Source organism: Talpa europaea (genome assembly GCF_964194135.1).
Source record: "Talpa europaea genome assembly, chromosome: 12".
NCBI lineage: Eukaryota > Metazoa > Chordata > Mammalia > Eulipotyphla > Talpidae > Talpa > Talpa europaea.
The window spans coordinates 78,049,828-78,065,195 of record NC_140079.1 but is presented as its reverse complement, the minus strand read 5'-3'; the positions used below and the strand labels follow the sequence as shown (position 1 = coordinate 78,065,195).

The following is a 15,368-nucleotide window of genomic DNA, read 5'->3' as shown; positions in this document are numbered from 1 at the left end:
GGAACACTCACTTGGAAAGGAGTTGAAACTAAACTCAAGATCTAGGATGAGCCTGACACTCTGCATGCAGGCAGCCCCCTCCAGTGGGCAACGCTGAGGCCTGGCAGGGCTGTCCCCCCATCCCTTCTGTCCCCTTGTCACTGAAAAGACAGTCTCAGCAAATCCGATGAGCCTGGGTGGTGGCGAATTCACAGACTCAAAGAACTCACGCAGCACAAGTGCTTGGGGGGGAAGGGTGGCTGGTGATACAGGGGCTGGGGGAGGGCTGGCTTGTGGTTTGACAGCTGTGGAGATTTCAAGAGTTTAATTTGACAACGAACTAAGTGTGACTTCACAGTGGGATATGACTGCCAAAGCTGCCAGCGCAGACCTGGGCCACGTTAACAGGAAACAGTCAACGATGCGCCAAGGAAGCCGGGACTGCTCTGCCCTGATGTCAGGGCGGGGCTGGAGGGCTCTAGCTCTGGGCCAGCACTGGTCAGGACACAAAGCATGGTGTGGTCAGAGGAACAGGCCAGGATGGGGGGCACCTGCGGGGCAGTAAGGAGACATAGGACACTTGGAAGAAGACAGGGTGATGAGGCAGGAGTGAAGTGGAAACCTAGCCCAGCTCACCTCCTGAGGCCTCCTAGACCTTGAGGAGCTTGGGGACCCAGGAAAGCACCATCTGGTCTCGAGCACACAGAGTAGGTACTCACAGAGTATTTTGTGAATGAACAAATGAATGGATAAAGATGTGAATGTCTGAAATGGCACAGGACCAAACCTAATGGGCTGGAAGAAAAGCACAAGCTGCCACTTCATGAGCCCGGATTTCACCTACTTGCTTTTGGACCAGCTGCCAGCTTCCGGCCAATGTCTCATTTATGTCACTGATGAGTGAGGAGTGTGAGCTCCTCCCTGGAGGAATGGGCACACCTGGGTAGCCCCAAGACCCCACCAAGATCTGCCTGGAGCCTGGGGGTTTCCTTCAGCCAGTCATACATTCACCGACCATGCAGGGGCAGCTACCTTCTGAGCAGCCTGTAGAGCCCAGTGATGGGATGTGAACCAACACCCTCCCTGCTCCTTTGGGCTTACATTCCAGCCAGAAAACAACACGTAGATGAATGTATACATGGTGCAATTTCTGGTCCTGATAAATGTGGGATAATAAAGCAGGGTAGGCTCAGGAGGCTGATGAAGTGACATTTGAGCAGACGCTGGAGTGGGGAGAGGGAAGAAGGGACATGTGTAGGTATCTGGGGAAGTTTCTCAGCAGATGAAAGAGCAAGTGCAAAGGCCCTGGGGTAGGTTTGTGCCTGATGTGTTAGGAGTGCAAGGGGGGATGGAGAGGCTGGGGTGAGCAAGCAGGGTGGGGAGAGGTGGGAGATAAGGTGATAGGGTCCTGGCCACATAGGGCCTCATAGGCCACAGTAGGATGGGACTACCTGTGAGGTAGGAGTCATGGGCATTTTCTAAGAGAGCAGTGACATGACTGAACGTCTCAGCAAGATCCCTAGGCCACTGTGCAGCCTGAGTGGTGCCAGGGATGTAAGCATTTTCTGCTGCCCTGGGACCCCACATGTCCTGCAGCCTCTATCTCAGCCTTACTGTTGCCCTTCTAGCGGAAGCTCTGGGCCTGGACCACATGGTCCCCGTCCCCTATAGGAAGATCGCCTGTGACCCAGAAGCTGTGGAAATCGTGGGCATCCCGGACAAAATCCCCTTCAAACGCCCCTGCACCTACGGGGTCCCCAAGCTGAAGCGGATCCTGGAGGAACGGCATGGCATCCACTTCATCATTAAACGGTACTGCCTGGGCTTGGGGAACCAGGGTGTTGGGAGGGCCCTCAGGAGGGAGTGATGGGGCAGGGGTGGCGGGAAGGTGTTCTGTGACTTCACAGGTAGAATCAGGTACGTCTGGGAGAGATTCAGGCTCCTTGACCTCAGAACTGCATGGCCTTCTTCCTGGCCTCTTCCACAGTTTGCGTGGAAAGAGAAGGCACCGTCCCTGGCTTGAGGGGCACTTGGTAGGTTCCTAATAAGGAGGGTTTTCCTCCCCATAAAGACCTGAGGCCTTTGAACTTACTTGCCTCCAAAGGGCAGCCCACCTGAGCTCAGGCAGGGCTACGTCTGCTCCTCCCCTTCTGTGCTGCCCTGCCAGCTGTAGTTGACTGTCTCCTGTCTTTGCAGGCGCCTGTTTCCTCTGGTGCCAGTGTGGGTGGGTGGGGGCAGGGGTCCATGGACGCCAGAACAGCAACCTCCCTTACTTCCCTGCCTGCTGCTGGGAGTTTGCCCTCATAGCTGTCTAGACTCTGCCAAGAAAGCTCCAGCCCTTCCCTAAAGGGTTGGAGACCAAGGGTGGCCAGAGGCCATGTCATCCAGACCCTGCCTCAGGCAGCACTGCACGGTCCACCTCCCAGGCCTCTGTGCCTGAAGGCCCCTGGGGCGCTCTCCTTTGTGTTCTGTGTTTACCTGACTGGTGCTAGTTAGTTGCCACTGGCTGTAAGCAAGGACTTAGGGAGGTGTTTTGTTCATTGCTGAATCCCCAGCACCTAAGCACCCTCTGCTGTGTAGGAGACACCCACCATGCATGTGTAGAATGAAGGCACGAATGAACGAATGCTCCTCTGGCCTTTTGACTTGGTAGAGCTTAGGAAATAAATGGGGTAATGGGAGAGAGGAGGAGACCTATTCAGGGTGATCAGGAGCCTCTGAGAGGTCCCATTTGCTAAGGCAGAGCTGGGAGATTGGAAGGGGTACCTGCACTCAACTGGGCACTGTCTGGATGGAAGGGCTAATGTCAGTGGACAGCCCAGACACTCCCAACACACACACAGACACACAGACACACACACACACACACAGAGTGTGAGGAGGCTGGGACATGAGCAGAGACTGGAAGTTGACTGAGATCACAGAGTTTTTCTGGAGCAAAGGAGCGACCTCTGCGGAGAGGGATCTGACAGTCCCTCTGGCTGCTGGGGAAGAGTGGACTCCAGGGAGCCAAGAGCAGAATTGGGGAGGCCCATGAGGCTGCAGCAGTGGGCTGGATTTGGGATAGACTAAGCCGTGATAGGATTTGTCGGTGGGTGAGATGTAGAGGCAGGGAGAGCCATCAGGAGGCAAGATGCACCCCACGCTTCTGACTGCAACTGGGGGAAGCAGGTCTGGGTATGAGTTTGCCTCACATGTGTTAACTTGGACATGCTCAGGAGGTGGAATTCTCAGAGGTCCAGTTGAGATGTCTGAGGTTCCAGAGAGAGGGCTGCATTGGAGATAAAGTACAGATAAAAATCAGAGTTGTCAGCATAGGCCAGAGAAGGATCACAGAGAAAGAGAAAGAGGCCTGCGGGGATCCCCACTTAGAGGGCGAGGAGTCTTCAATAAGAGACTGTGAGGAGTGGCCAGAGGATGGGCACTCAAGCCCTGACAGCTGACTGTGGGTTCTGCTCAGAGCCCTTCACTGCCCTGCCTTGGGGGGGGGTGGGGAGGTGAGGGCAGCCCACGCCTCCTCTGGGCAGGTGCAAGCAGAACTCCTGCTGCCTTCCCTGTTATTGGTATTATGGGGCTCCCCGGGTCCCAGACCACCACCCCCAGCTCTGGCCTCTAAATCCCGCCTTCCTACCAGGACACAAGCCCAGTGGGAGAGGATCTGAGTTCACGCCACAGGGGCAGAACTTAGGAGGGAAGCGTATGGTGGGGGAGGAATCCTAGAACTCTGGTTTGTTGTGAGATCGACAGTGACACCCTTGGTCATGCCCTTCAAGGGGGCCTTCCATACCTGGCAGCCCTTTGGGGGGAGCTGTCATAGTCTTGGAACACCAGACCTCCCTGTCCTCTGGCCCCCAACTCCTCCCCAGGAACCAGTCACGGTGCTGTGTCGAGCCCCTGTCCCTGCTCGCTGATACACACATAAAGCTTTCAATAATGAAAGCACAGTCGATGCTGGCAGCCTCCCAGTCACTGCGTGGGACTGAGGAAACAGGCATCAGAAGGGAAGCCACTGTTCCCCAGAATGACTCCCCATGGCAGCCTGGGCCTCCTGGAATAGTAGGGGAGCTAGGGGCACTCTAAGAATGAGAATAGGAAGTCACACTTTGGGGTCTCTCTTCCCTGGTGACCCAAACTGTGCTGCTGCCACTTGTTAGGCCTCTCTTTAAATTTCCCACTGGGTCTGTTGGGCATTGCTTGGCCCCTATATCCGAATATCCCTTCATTGGTCTCCTGTCACCTCTGGAACCTGTTTAGTGACTGAGGCCTGTCCCCTTGTCCAGCTGCTCCACAGCACATCAGCTTTGCTGCTCCCGCATGAGCGGCTTGAGGCTCCCCACCCTGTTGGGTACTACCCTGGTGGGACTTGAGGGTAAAACAGGAAGAACAGCCCAGGAGGCAGCAGCTCGTGGTCCCAGCTCCATCCCCAATTTCCTGGCCCAGGCTTCTAAGTCTTATCTGGATAACTGGGAGGTCTCCGAATAGCCTCTGGGCCCCAGGTCCCCCCAATCTACCTCTGTGTGATGATAGAGTGATCTGGGCATACCATGCTCATCAGGGACTCCCCGGTGCCTACAGGGAAGACTCCTCATTCTGAATACCATGCTGAGGACTGTTAACCTCCCAGGGGATACCCCCAGTTAGCCAGGTGGAGCCCCCAGCCAGCCCTGCCTCCAACCCCACCGACGCCATTACCTGGATACTCTCTCAGGCACCCTAAATTCACCGTCCCCTCCTCCCTAAAGCCTTTCCCAACCCCTACCCTGTGTAGGTCCCCTTGGTTTCTGAGATACTCATGAGAGGTCCCGTGTGTCACCCTGTGGCTAGTGACAGGCCTGGCTGTGCAGTCAACAGAGGTCTTGGGCACAAACCTCTGCCCACATCTGTCACTGGGGCACATGAGACTGGATAATGCCTGCAGGGCCCTGGAGGGGAAGGGGAGTGAGTCATCCCCAGCTGTGGCCAAGGAGCTCAGGTGGAGAGCTCAGGAGGCTCCTGGGGCATCCTGATGAGCAGGTTGGACCCTGCAGGACCACCCAGGACCCAGCCCCTGCCTTCCCTGACTGGAGAAGTTGTTTGGGGTACCTGGCTATCCGGACAGTGCCCTCTCCTGTCTGCACTTCCCAACTGGGGGCCGACCCAGTACCCAGGCTGGAGTTGTGGTCGTGCATATGTACTCCGGTGACCATCACTTAGGGGACCTGGAGGCCAGCTCCCTGAGCCTGGGGGAGCCCTGGGCCTCACCACTTACATCTGTCTCTCCTCTCTCCCCAGGATGTTTGATGAGCGAATTTTCACAGGTACGTATGGTATGAGTAACCTCTCGTCTGCTCTGAGCCTGCCAGGCTGATGTCCCCAAGGTGCTCGAGTGGTCATCATACCGACCCTGTTCTCTTGAGTCCCTCCCTGGCATGGCTCCTGCATCCCACAAAACCACTCTCCCGCTTTGCTCCCCTCCCTCTGCTGCAGCAGGAGGATGGCCTGGACTTTACCTCCCTTACCCAAATCTTATCAGAATGTGTCTTGTTGACAGATCCTCAGTTGCATCCAGCACTAGCATAAGAGTCTGGGAAATGTGGTTTTAGGTTTCAGACCTATCCAAATATGGGAGCAGGGGCTGGACCTTGAGCATCAGTCCACACGCTACAGATGGGTTCCCAGGTGCCAAAATTGTATTTTGTTTGCAATAGTCCTATGAAGTCGGGTCTGTTCTTCTCCCTGAAGCCCAGCTCAAGAGCAGTGGGGCCTAGTTGCAAACCAGGCCTGTGACTCCAGCCGCCAGTGAGGCTCTACCTGGTGCAGCACTGGGGCTCGGATCCTGGGGTTCCAGTGCTAGCCCCCCACCAGCTTTGTGATCTAGGGCTGGGTGTAAGGGCCTCTGTTTCCACATGCATGAAATGGGGTGATGAGTGCCTTCCTCTGAGTTCCTTGGATAATGAGTGAGAGATTCTGGTCCCACACCTAGCCTTGGGAGAGACTTGGCATCTTTCCTGAGGAGTCCCTCAGCCCCAGTAGTATATGTGAGGTCAGGACAGCCATTTCTTAGCTGCTTCTCTCCTTCCTCCTGCCCAGTCCTCCCAGGCTCTTGGCTTCCTCTGCCCCTGCAAGGGAGGCATTTCTCTCATTCCTGGCTGTTGACTGGACATGGAGCCCACAGGGAAGGGTATAGACCAGCCTGTATCCAAGGGGCACCCCCAGGAGCATTACACAGAGCCCTGCCCAGTTTCCCGCAGGCAAGAGGAAGCTGGAGAGCCTTCACCCTGGCCTCTTCACCTCTCCTTTCTCTCCATGCAGGGAACAAGTTTACCAAAGACCCCACGAAGCTGGAACCAGCCAGCCCACCAGAGGACACCTCTGCCGAGGCCTCCCGTACCACCGTCCTCGACCTGGCGGGTACTGCTCGGTAAGGCCCCAACTCCAGCCACAGCCACTCCTATCTCTGGGCTGTGTGAGGCCCAGGATGGGCCAGAGGATACTGTGCCTGCATCCCCTGGCACCTAGCGCAGGCACAGGCTCATTCAGCACAGACCCCTGCATGCGCTTCCTGCACAGAGCCAGGGAGAGTCCAAAGGGACGAAAAGGACAGGCTCCGCTGATGTTTTTCCACCGAAGAGCCTTGTCCCCTCTGGGATTTATCACGTGTGTGCTGGTCTCCAGAGCCTTCCCTGGCACCCAGACTAGCGTGCCCTGCATGTCCACAAGGTCCTGCACTCAGCATATGACCTGGTAACTGTCCACCAGTGCCCCCTCCGGCCTCAGGGGTCCAAAGATGAACCATATATCCCAGAATCCCCACATCCAGCCCAGGCATCCCACACTGTGCTGTGTGAGGGAAGGAGGGAATTAACTAGTCATCTCTCCTACAGCTCCCACTCAACTTTACTCTCCAATCCCTTCCCAGATTTCCTTGCCTCCTTCCAGCCTGGTGGGCCCTCCAGCACTCAATCCCCCCAACAAGCACTGATCAGAACCCCAGTGTGCTAAGTTGCAGCTCCCATACTGGTCAGGCCCAGGTCCTGAGGCTCCCAGCTGGTGGGGAAGGTGAAAGCCTGGACAGTTCACCCCAGGATAGTGAGTAAGATCTTGGCAGGGCAGCCAGAGACCATTGTTCTGGAAGATGGGACTGGGAATCTCTCAGGTATGGGTGCGGGGGGTGGGGAGTACCATCCTATAGGGATGGAGATGAATGTGTTCAGAGGTGTGTTCTAAATTGGTAGCCACTGTGGGCCCTGACTACCTGGCTGTGAGGCTGGGGCCTGCCATGTCTGCTTCCTCCCTACAGGTCAGATAAGAGCAGTATCTCCGAAGACTGTGGGCCAGGTGAGAAGGGGCAGAACTCCACCATGTATGACATGGTGGGGCTGGGAGGGTGCCCTCTAGCCCCACCCAAACACCTTGGAGAGGAGACAGGCCTCCCCCTGCAGGCCTCATTCTGAGAGCTCCTTGGGAGACTGGAAGGGGCACATGGGTCTTGGGTGGCATTGTGGGGGAATTGGGAGACCTGAATTCTGGTATCTCCACTGCCTCCCAGTGTGTCTGTGGCAAGTGTCTTCCTCTCTGTGGACCTCAGTTGCCGGGTCTGTAAATTGGAGACAGCAGAACTGGCCTGAGGCCCCTCCCTGAGGGTCAGCCTGACTCTCCATTCTGGCCTGGAGTGTGGGGTCTGACATGGCTTTTCTTGGCACTTGCTGACAAGTCCCAACAGGAGAATGTTCTGGGCTGACTTGCCCTACCCAGCCAAGTCTTTGCCCAGATCTGATTGGATCCCCACTTTGTCCTTGCAGGAACCTCTGGGGAGCTGGGGGGACTGAGGCCCATCAAAATTGAACCAGAGGATCTGGATATCATTCAGGTCACTGTCCCAGGTGAGGGCTTCTCCACCTGAACCTACAGGAAGTAAGCAGCTCGCAGACCTGCACATCCCCTCCGGGCTGCCCCGGGACAGGCCTCCATGTCATGGTTTCTCTGCTGTGGTTCTGAGATCAGGGGGTTCCGAATGTCCTTCTGCAGCCACATCTGCCCTTTGGGTTGAGAATCAGGTCTCTCAGCTATGACCTTCCTAACGGCCCCCCAGCTTTGGCATCTCTGGCCTGACTTCCCTGGCATTTGTGAGGCAGGCTGGAGGAAAAGAAAATGCTCTGGAGTGTGAGGATCTGAGTTTGACAGCAGACTCAGAATGCCCAAGCCTCAGTTTCCTCATCACCACTGGGAGCCAGTAGGACTACAGACCCCCAAGGGCCCTGCCTGGCCTCCCAGAGTTCCAGGGTGGGGTCATCTGAGTGCCCTGCTCTGTGGGTGCTGGGCTGCTGGTCCCTCAGGGACCATGATGGATGGTACAGAACAAAGATCCTCTTGTTATTTGGGGTTTTGTCTCCAGACCCTTCACCAACCTCTGAGGAAATGACAGACTCTATGACAGGGCATCTGCCTTCAGAAGATTCCGGTTATGGGATGGAGATGCTGACTGGTAAGAAATGGTTTAGGATGCGCCTCCCTGGGGTGTGATGGTACTAGCTGCCCCTATTAAGGACTCCCAGTGTATCCCCAACTTCCCACCTAGACTGGACTCCTTTCTAGAGGAAAGAAGTAGGCCTTTCCCTGACTTGTGGTAAGTCTGGTCACCGTATTTTTCCCAGGAGCACCCCATTTGGATTTATTTGTTCATTTATTCACCAACTATACTGAGCACCCATTGTGGACCAGGTCCTATGCAGGGTGCTGGGGACACAGCAGTGGACCAAACAGAACTCCCTACCCTCCTGGGACTAACATCCCAGTGCAAGAAGACAGTAGTAAGCAAATCAATAAGTAAAATAGAAAGTCAGATAGTGGGAAGTGCTGTGCAGGGCACAGAGCTTGGGGAAGTGTCAGGGGCAGTTAGAGGATTTGGGTAGTCAGAGAGGACCTCATGGACACTGGGGCAAAATTGCTGAAGGACATGTAGATGGGAGCCAAATAGATGTCAGGAAAGAACGTTTGAGACAGAGGGGACAACAAGTGCAAAGGCCCGGGGGTTGACTCTGCTCAGCATATCCAAGGAAAACAAGGAAACCCAGGTGGCTAGAGCAGAGGGAGGTCATGGGTGGGTTGTGTAGGGCAAGTACATCAAAGGGAGTGATGGAACTTGGCTCTGAGGTGATGGGGAACCACTGGGGACTTGGAGCTAACCAGGGCCATTTTAACAGTGTTTATTCTGACCTTAAGATTGAGAATAGACTGCTGAGGAGTGGGGACAAAGACAGAAACAGACTACTGCAGTAATCTAGGCTACAGGATTGGCTTCACAGGTGTACAGCTGCAGGAAAGGGCTGGGGGTCTCTATGTTTGGGTGTCTTAACTCTCAGAATGTTTCAAAAACCTGCAAAACTGGAAAGAGTAGTTTAATGAATCTCAATATCCAATTCCAGCATTATCAACAGATGTTATTATAGATACTAAAAATAAGAATGATCATAAATAGTTAACATTTTTTCAAAGTGAGTCATTAATGACAAGTGGCATATAAGTTACAGTACCCAGGTCTCCTGGATATAGCAGGGTATGATATTTGTACTCAGATGACTGGCGTGTGGAGAGCTCTGTAACAAGGGGAATGTGGGGCCGGGCCAGGAGACTTTAAGAAGACGGCTGGTGTTTGTTTGTGCGTGGGTGGGCTCACTTGAGAAGGAGGGCAGAGGCACCTGCATGCGGATTCGGGCGTAGTAGGCAACATTTAGGTGAACAGTACAACGAGATCTCAAAACTGTTACATTCAATGGAAAAAGTAGGACCAGAAGGACACGGACAATACAGCATTTATCAAAATTGGGAAAACATAAAAACTGTCTTGTTCAGTGTTTTATTAAAAAATCAGGTGCAAAAATTAAAAATAAACCATAAACCGGGCCTCCCCGGTGGCGCAGCAGTTGAGCGCTGGGTTGCGAAGCTGCCCGCAGCCTCTGCAGCGCCGGTTCGATCCCTGGCTGCTCCTCGGCCACCGGAGGAGGGTCCCACATGGCACGCAGACCTCTCCTGCCGCCCGCTGCTCCCCTCAGCAGTGTATTTCGGTCCTTCTGCCTGCTCTGCTCCCCGCTCTGGCTCTGGTGAATTCTCTCACCCTCCTGTACTTCTGGCTGTACCCAGTGCTTGTATAAATAAATAAATAAATCTTAAAAAAAAAAAATAAACCATAAACCAATTGAGAAAAAAATCAGGTGTGAATATGACAAAATGCTAACACACACTGTTGGCCCCGGATCCGAGGGTTCTGCATGCTCAGATTCAACCAACTGTGGGTGGAAAAATACCTTGGATAGTAAGGGCTGCAATGGTTGCATCCACCGTACTGAACATATACAATGTTTTCCTTGTTATTATTCCCTGAACAATACGCTTGAGCAACTGTGTCTGCATGGGCATTCACAGTGAATTGGGCCTTTTTTTTTTTTTTTAAAGATTTATTTATTTGTGCATACAAGAACTGCAGTATAGGCTAGAGGTGTGGTGGGTGAGAGGATTCACCAGAGACAGTAGGGAGCAGAACAGGTAGATCTACTGAAATACACTGCTGAGGGGAGCAGCGGGCGAGACAGGAGAGGTCTGCTGCGCCATGTGGGCAGCTCTCTGGCCAGCCAGGGATCAAACTCGTGCTACAGAGGCTGCGGATTGCTTCATAGTGTGGTGCTTAATCCCTTGCGCCACCAGGGAGGCCCTGAATTGGGTCTTACAAGTCATCTAAAGATGACTTGAAGCACATGGAGGATTGCACTGGTTATGTACAAATATTACACCATTTTCTATAAGAGACACGTAAGTGTCCCCCAGAAAGGCAAACCTTGAAGGACAGCCTCAGGCTGCCAGCTGACCACACTTCCACTGGGCAGCAAGCTGGGGACCTGAACAGTCATCCTAGTGTTGGACACTACATGAATGGATAATGCACAAAAATTTTTTGAAAGGTGCATAAACAAGCACAGGCAGCCTCAGAGTGATGAGGGCTTGAACAGAGAACGTCCCTTTTACCTTTTAATTTGATGGGATTTTCATTGAGCATTTTGGGAAACAGCTAGTGCAGGTTGGCAATTTGTTGTTTAAGGAAATGTGTCTGCTTATAAAGAGTCATAAGCACCCCCTGATAGTTCCAGGAATTGAGTCCTTGGAAACTGTCTAAAATGTAGGTGTTTTTTCCTCAGTGTCAGTGTTCATGGCAGTGTCAATAATAACAAAAAATTGGGAAGAGCCGGTCCAACTGTCAGGGAATGGAGAATGGTATATTCTCCTGGCGGATTACTATGTGGCCATGAAAAACAGGCACTGAGGGGAAATGTAAAAGACAAGTCTGACTGCACTTTGCTTACAACTGTGTTGAAAATAATCACCAAATTAAAACAAAGAAAATAAAGAAAGAAAATACCAAAACAGTCATTGTTAGATTCAGTGGCTTGTCGTTTTTGTGTTCTAAATCAGTTGCTATGTGCTTTAAATACTTTGGTAATAAAGTATTTTGCCAGGCACAGGCTGGGTATGACTGCACTTGACAGCAAAATGTGCTGATGCTGTGGGGCGTTCAGTTGACCTGAAGCTCAGGATAAGCCTACTGTGTGACCTGTTAGGAAGGCTTCTCCCCACTGGCTTGACACAGGAGGAAACTGAAGGCCCACAAAGCCAGTCTATCTCCCAAGGTCATCCAGCCTTGGACTGGAACCGAGGTTTGCTGACTCCTCTTCCAGGGCTCCTTCCAAGGAACCCCATTCTAAACTGATGAATTATGAAGATGCTGGGGTCTTCGGGACCCCATGGAGTGGAGGGAGGTGTCTGAGCGCATGCTTTTTCTCCCTACATGTGTGCATTGTAAAATCAACAGCTGTGATACATGAAAAGGAAACACTCCACCTGCCCCTCCTCAGGCACGTACTAGCATAGTGTCCATGCTTTGTACATTTCATCTGTGCACATGCTAAGTGTGATCTCACTATTTTGTACATAGTCTCCCTCTCTCCACCTGGTGCCCTGGACATTGTGCCTGCATGTCCTTGATGGTTTACTGAGGTGGCTTCCTCTTACTTGCTGGCCAAAATGGGGGAGCAGTGAGAACATGGATGGGTTTGCTCAGGGCAAATAGCCAGCTTTCCATGCCTGGATATAAAATCAAGCAGGTCCCCTGTGTTTGGAACCCCAAAGTGTATGGGTTGTTTCTTGCTGCCTTTGAAAGGCCTCCCAGGAGTGGACTCGACACCCATGCCATAGTCTCCAGAGCTGACAGTCCCTGGGATTCTTCCTTCTGCCCTGGTGATCAAGGGTCGTGCTGAGGAAGACCCTTCAGCCTGCCGATGCACCCACTCCTGGCACTGGCACTGCCTCCTCCAGCACCAGCCCATCATCTCTGAGCTTGCCACATGCATCCCCACGCTGCTCCTCCCTTCCTGCCTGCACCCCTCACCCACCCCGTTTTCCTAGTCACAGGAATCTACCCCAGGAAACCTCCTCCTGCTGAAAGCCTCCCCTCACCCTTGCTGCTTGGGGGCAAGAATCTAGAGACCAGATTGGTTCCATCGCAGCCAACCCAGGCCAAGGCCAATATCAGAGATCCCCTGACCACCTGAGCTTAAATAGCTCCACCTCACCTGCCTCTCTCCCCTGTTTCTCATCATGACATCACTTTCAGACACCATATTATGTCGATGCTGCACCAAGAGGACAAGACTTTGTTCCTGCGTGTCTTCAGTGCCTAGAACAAAACAGAACAGAGTAGAAGGAAGGATGGACTGGTGTGGGACTTGCCTCTAGGGGGCACATATCGAATGTCACGGGGTGTCTGCACCTGAACCTGCCCTCCTTGCATGGAGATGAGGGTGGAGTGCCAGTAGAGAATTGGGGTCCCTGAACCCATCTGGGGGTTGCTGTGCTGTGCTTCAGAGTCTGGGCCTACCCTTCCCACCTATCTGGCCTGACTTTGGCAGCACAGGGTCCAGATGATGCACGTGGCTTCCTGGCACCTCCTGTTCTCTTTCAGACAAAGGCCCCAGTGAGGACCCGCGGCCTGAGGAGAGGCCTGTGGAAGGTGAGGCGCTGTCTACTTCCCACATTTCGTCTCACCACCCCATCTCTCCTCCCCTTCCCCCTTGTTCCCTTTATGTCCCACCCTGTCTCTTTCCAACACCCAGTTTGGGGATGGGAGTCCTGCAGGCTGCCTAAGGTGGGAGGAGATTTATAGACCTGTCTTATAGAACTAGAGGTTCCTGGTCAGAGGTGCAAGAGCTCTTTCTAGTAAGGGAAGTTGCAAGGCTTTGATTTTGTTTTTATGCAAACCTGGTTGCTTTCTGAAAATGTTTTTAATCTGAGCTCTGAGTCTCATCTTCCTGAGCAAGAATTTAGTCCTGAAAGCACAAAATTGGCTGTGTCTAGCAGGCATGCCCATTCCCAGGAACACTGTTCATTCCCTCTCTGCTGAGTGAGAGTAGGACAGGAAGGGAGATCAAGGTGAGGATGGATCTGTTTCATCTCAGGAGTATCTGCTACTGGTGGAAGGAGTGGGTATCAGAGAAAACAAATGTCACTTCCCCAGACCCAGCCTAGTAGTAATGAAGTATTAATAAAAGTGCACTGCCACCTGGTGGCAGCATACTCAATTTGCAGGCTTAGTATTCACCTGATTAAGTCTCTCACTGAGTAGGTCTATAATGACAGTCACTTAGAAAGATCATATTTAGACCTCAAAAACAACCAAGTCTCCATTCAGACATTTGATGATGCCTTAGATCTAATTTTAAAAGCAGGTATTGAGCCCAAGACGTGAATCTGATTAGGGATGCTATTTCTGAAGAAATAGGAAGACCACCCTGGGCCTTCCCCATTAGAGTCTCATTCTTGGTGCCATGAGCAGAGACACGGGGTGCTGAAACCACTGGGGAAGCTCAGTAGACTGACTACCTCTTGCTTTCCAGACAGCCACGGTGACGTGATCCGGCCCCTGCGGAAGCAGGTGGAGCTGCTCTTCAACACGCGATACGGTGAGCAAGGAGCTGGCAGGATTCAGGGCATCCTGGCTCTCTTTTCAGCTGCCCTATTTTCAGGGAGACTTTGGGCCCAGCCCCCCATCCCAGATTCTCCCTGCATGGAGACAACGAGGGCCAGGGGCCTGGGGCCTATCGGATGGGGTACAGGAACACTGAAGGGGCTACTACCCAGCCACTAATCCAATTCCAGGCATCCTGCCCAGGGAAACTGAGGCACTGCCAGAAAACCCCACACCCTTAAATGCTGCATCCCAGACTGCTGGATCAACATACTCTCAGTCATGGTCATTTTCAGCCTGAGGCCATTCTCTCCACTTGTAGGGACTGCCCCTATTCCCTCACAGACACTCTCATTCAGGGCCCTCAGGAGGACTTATATGTAGCAGGAGCTTTCCTACTAGAGAAACCAGAAAGGAAGACTAGGAGGTAGGGGAGAGGGTTGTTCTTTAGCCTCAGTTGTTTGCCGACTGACTGGATGCCTCACACAAGCGCTCTCATCCCATCTCCCAGAATCCCTATGTCCTAATACCCTTTTTACAGATGAGGAAGGAGGAGGTCTGGGAAGTGACATGGATTGTCCGAGGTCCCACAACTAGCGGGCTGCAGAGCAGGGCTGGGCCTCAGATCTGCCCCGGGGTGTGGTGTTGGGCCATGCAGGGGTCTTGGGGTGTCTATGGTGGCAGAGGGACCCTCTAGAGGACCTTTCTGGCAGCACAGGGACAAGTAGACTGGGGCGGAGCTGGCACCAGGTCTCACCAGTCAGTGGAGAATCTCCCGCACTGTCTGGGTGTGAAGCATAGACTGAGCCTGGATTTGAAGGAGCTGCCATTCTTGGGTTTCTGAGACCTAAGATAATTCACCTCTGAACTCCAGGTCTCCTAATTGCAGATTGACGGTGGTGGTACCCACCTCTCAGGAGGCTCAGAGTATACAGCTAAGGGTTGACTCTCAATACGTCTCTGGCCCCCCTGGCCCCCACAGATGTGGGAGGCGGGCGTGGAGGTTTGTGGCCCCATAGCTTTGGGTGTCCCTACAGCAGCCATGTCTCTGCAGCCAAGGCCATTGGCATCTCGGAGCCCGTCAAAGTTCCCTACTCCAAGTTCCTGATGTACCCAGAGGAGCTGTTTGTGGTGGGGCTGCCTGAAGGCATCTCCCTCCGCAGGCCCAACTGCTTTGGGATTGCCAAGCTCCGGAAGATCCTGGAGGCCAGCAACAGCATCCAGTTTGTCATCAAGAGGTAAGACCTGCGCCACGGGGACCTCTCAGGGCTTGCCCAGCACCCAGGAACAGCTCCAGGTTCCCATCTCTTTTTTACCCCCCAAACAGTATGGTGTTAGATGGGCCTGCCAGTCCTGGAACAGCCAGGCTGAGCTTAGTCCTAGGAGAGTAGTCCTCAGT

At 53.3% G+C, this 15,368-nt stretch overlaps 1 protein-coding gene across 1 annotated transcript in view; it reads left to right on the top strand.

Annotated features, from left to right (window-relative positions):
* The window catches only part of GTF2IRD1 (GTF2I repeat domain containing 1), a gene marked incomplete at both ends in the record, with an annotated part of 63,378 nt that overhangs the window by 12,719 nt on the left and 35,291 nt on the right, over positions 1-15,368 (top strand). The window contains 9 exons of the mRNA XM_084249735.1: positions 1,608-1,791; positions 5,251-5,276; positions 6,271-6,379; positions 7,259-7,296; positions 7,761-7,841; positions 8,354-8,443; positions 12,968-13,015; positions 13,899-13,964; positions 15,024-15,207. Of these exons, the coding sequence (XP_084105861.1) occupies positions 1,608-1,791; positions 5,251-5,276; positions 6,271-6,379; positions 7,259-7,296; positions 7,761-7,841; positions 8,354-8,443; positions 12,968-13,015; positions 13,899-13,964; positions 15,024-15,207 (826 nt within the window). The remainder of the gene's footprint in view (positions 1-1,607; positions 1,792-5,250; positions 5,277-6,270; positions 6,380-7,258; positions 7,297-7,760; positions 7,842-8,353; positions 8,444-12,967; positions 13,016-13,898; positions 13,965-15,023; positions 15,208-15,368) is intronic.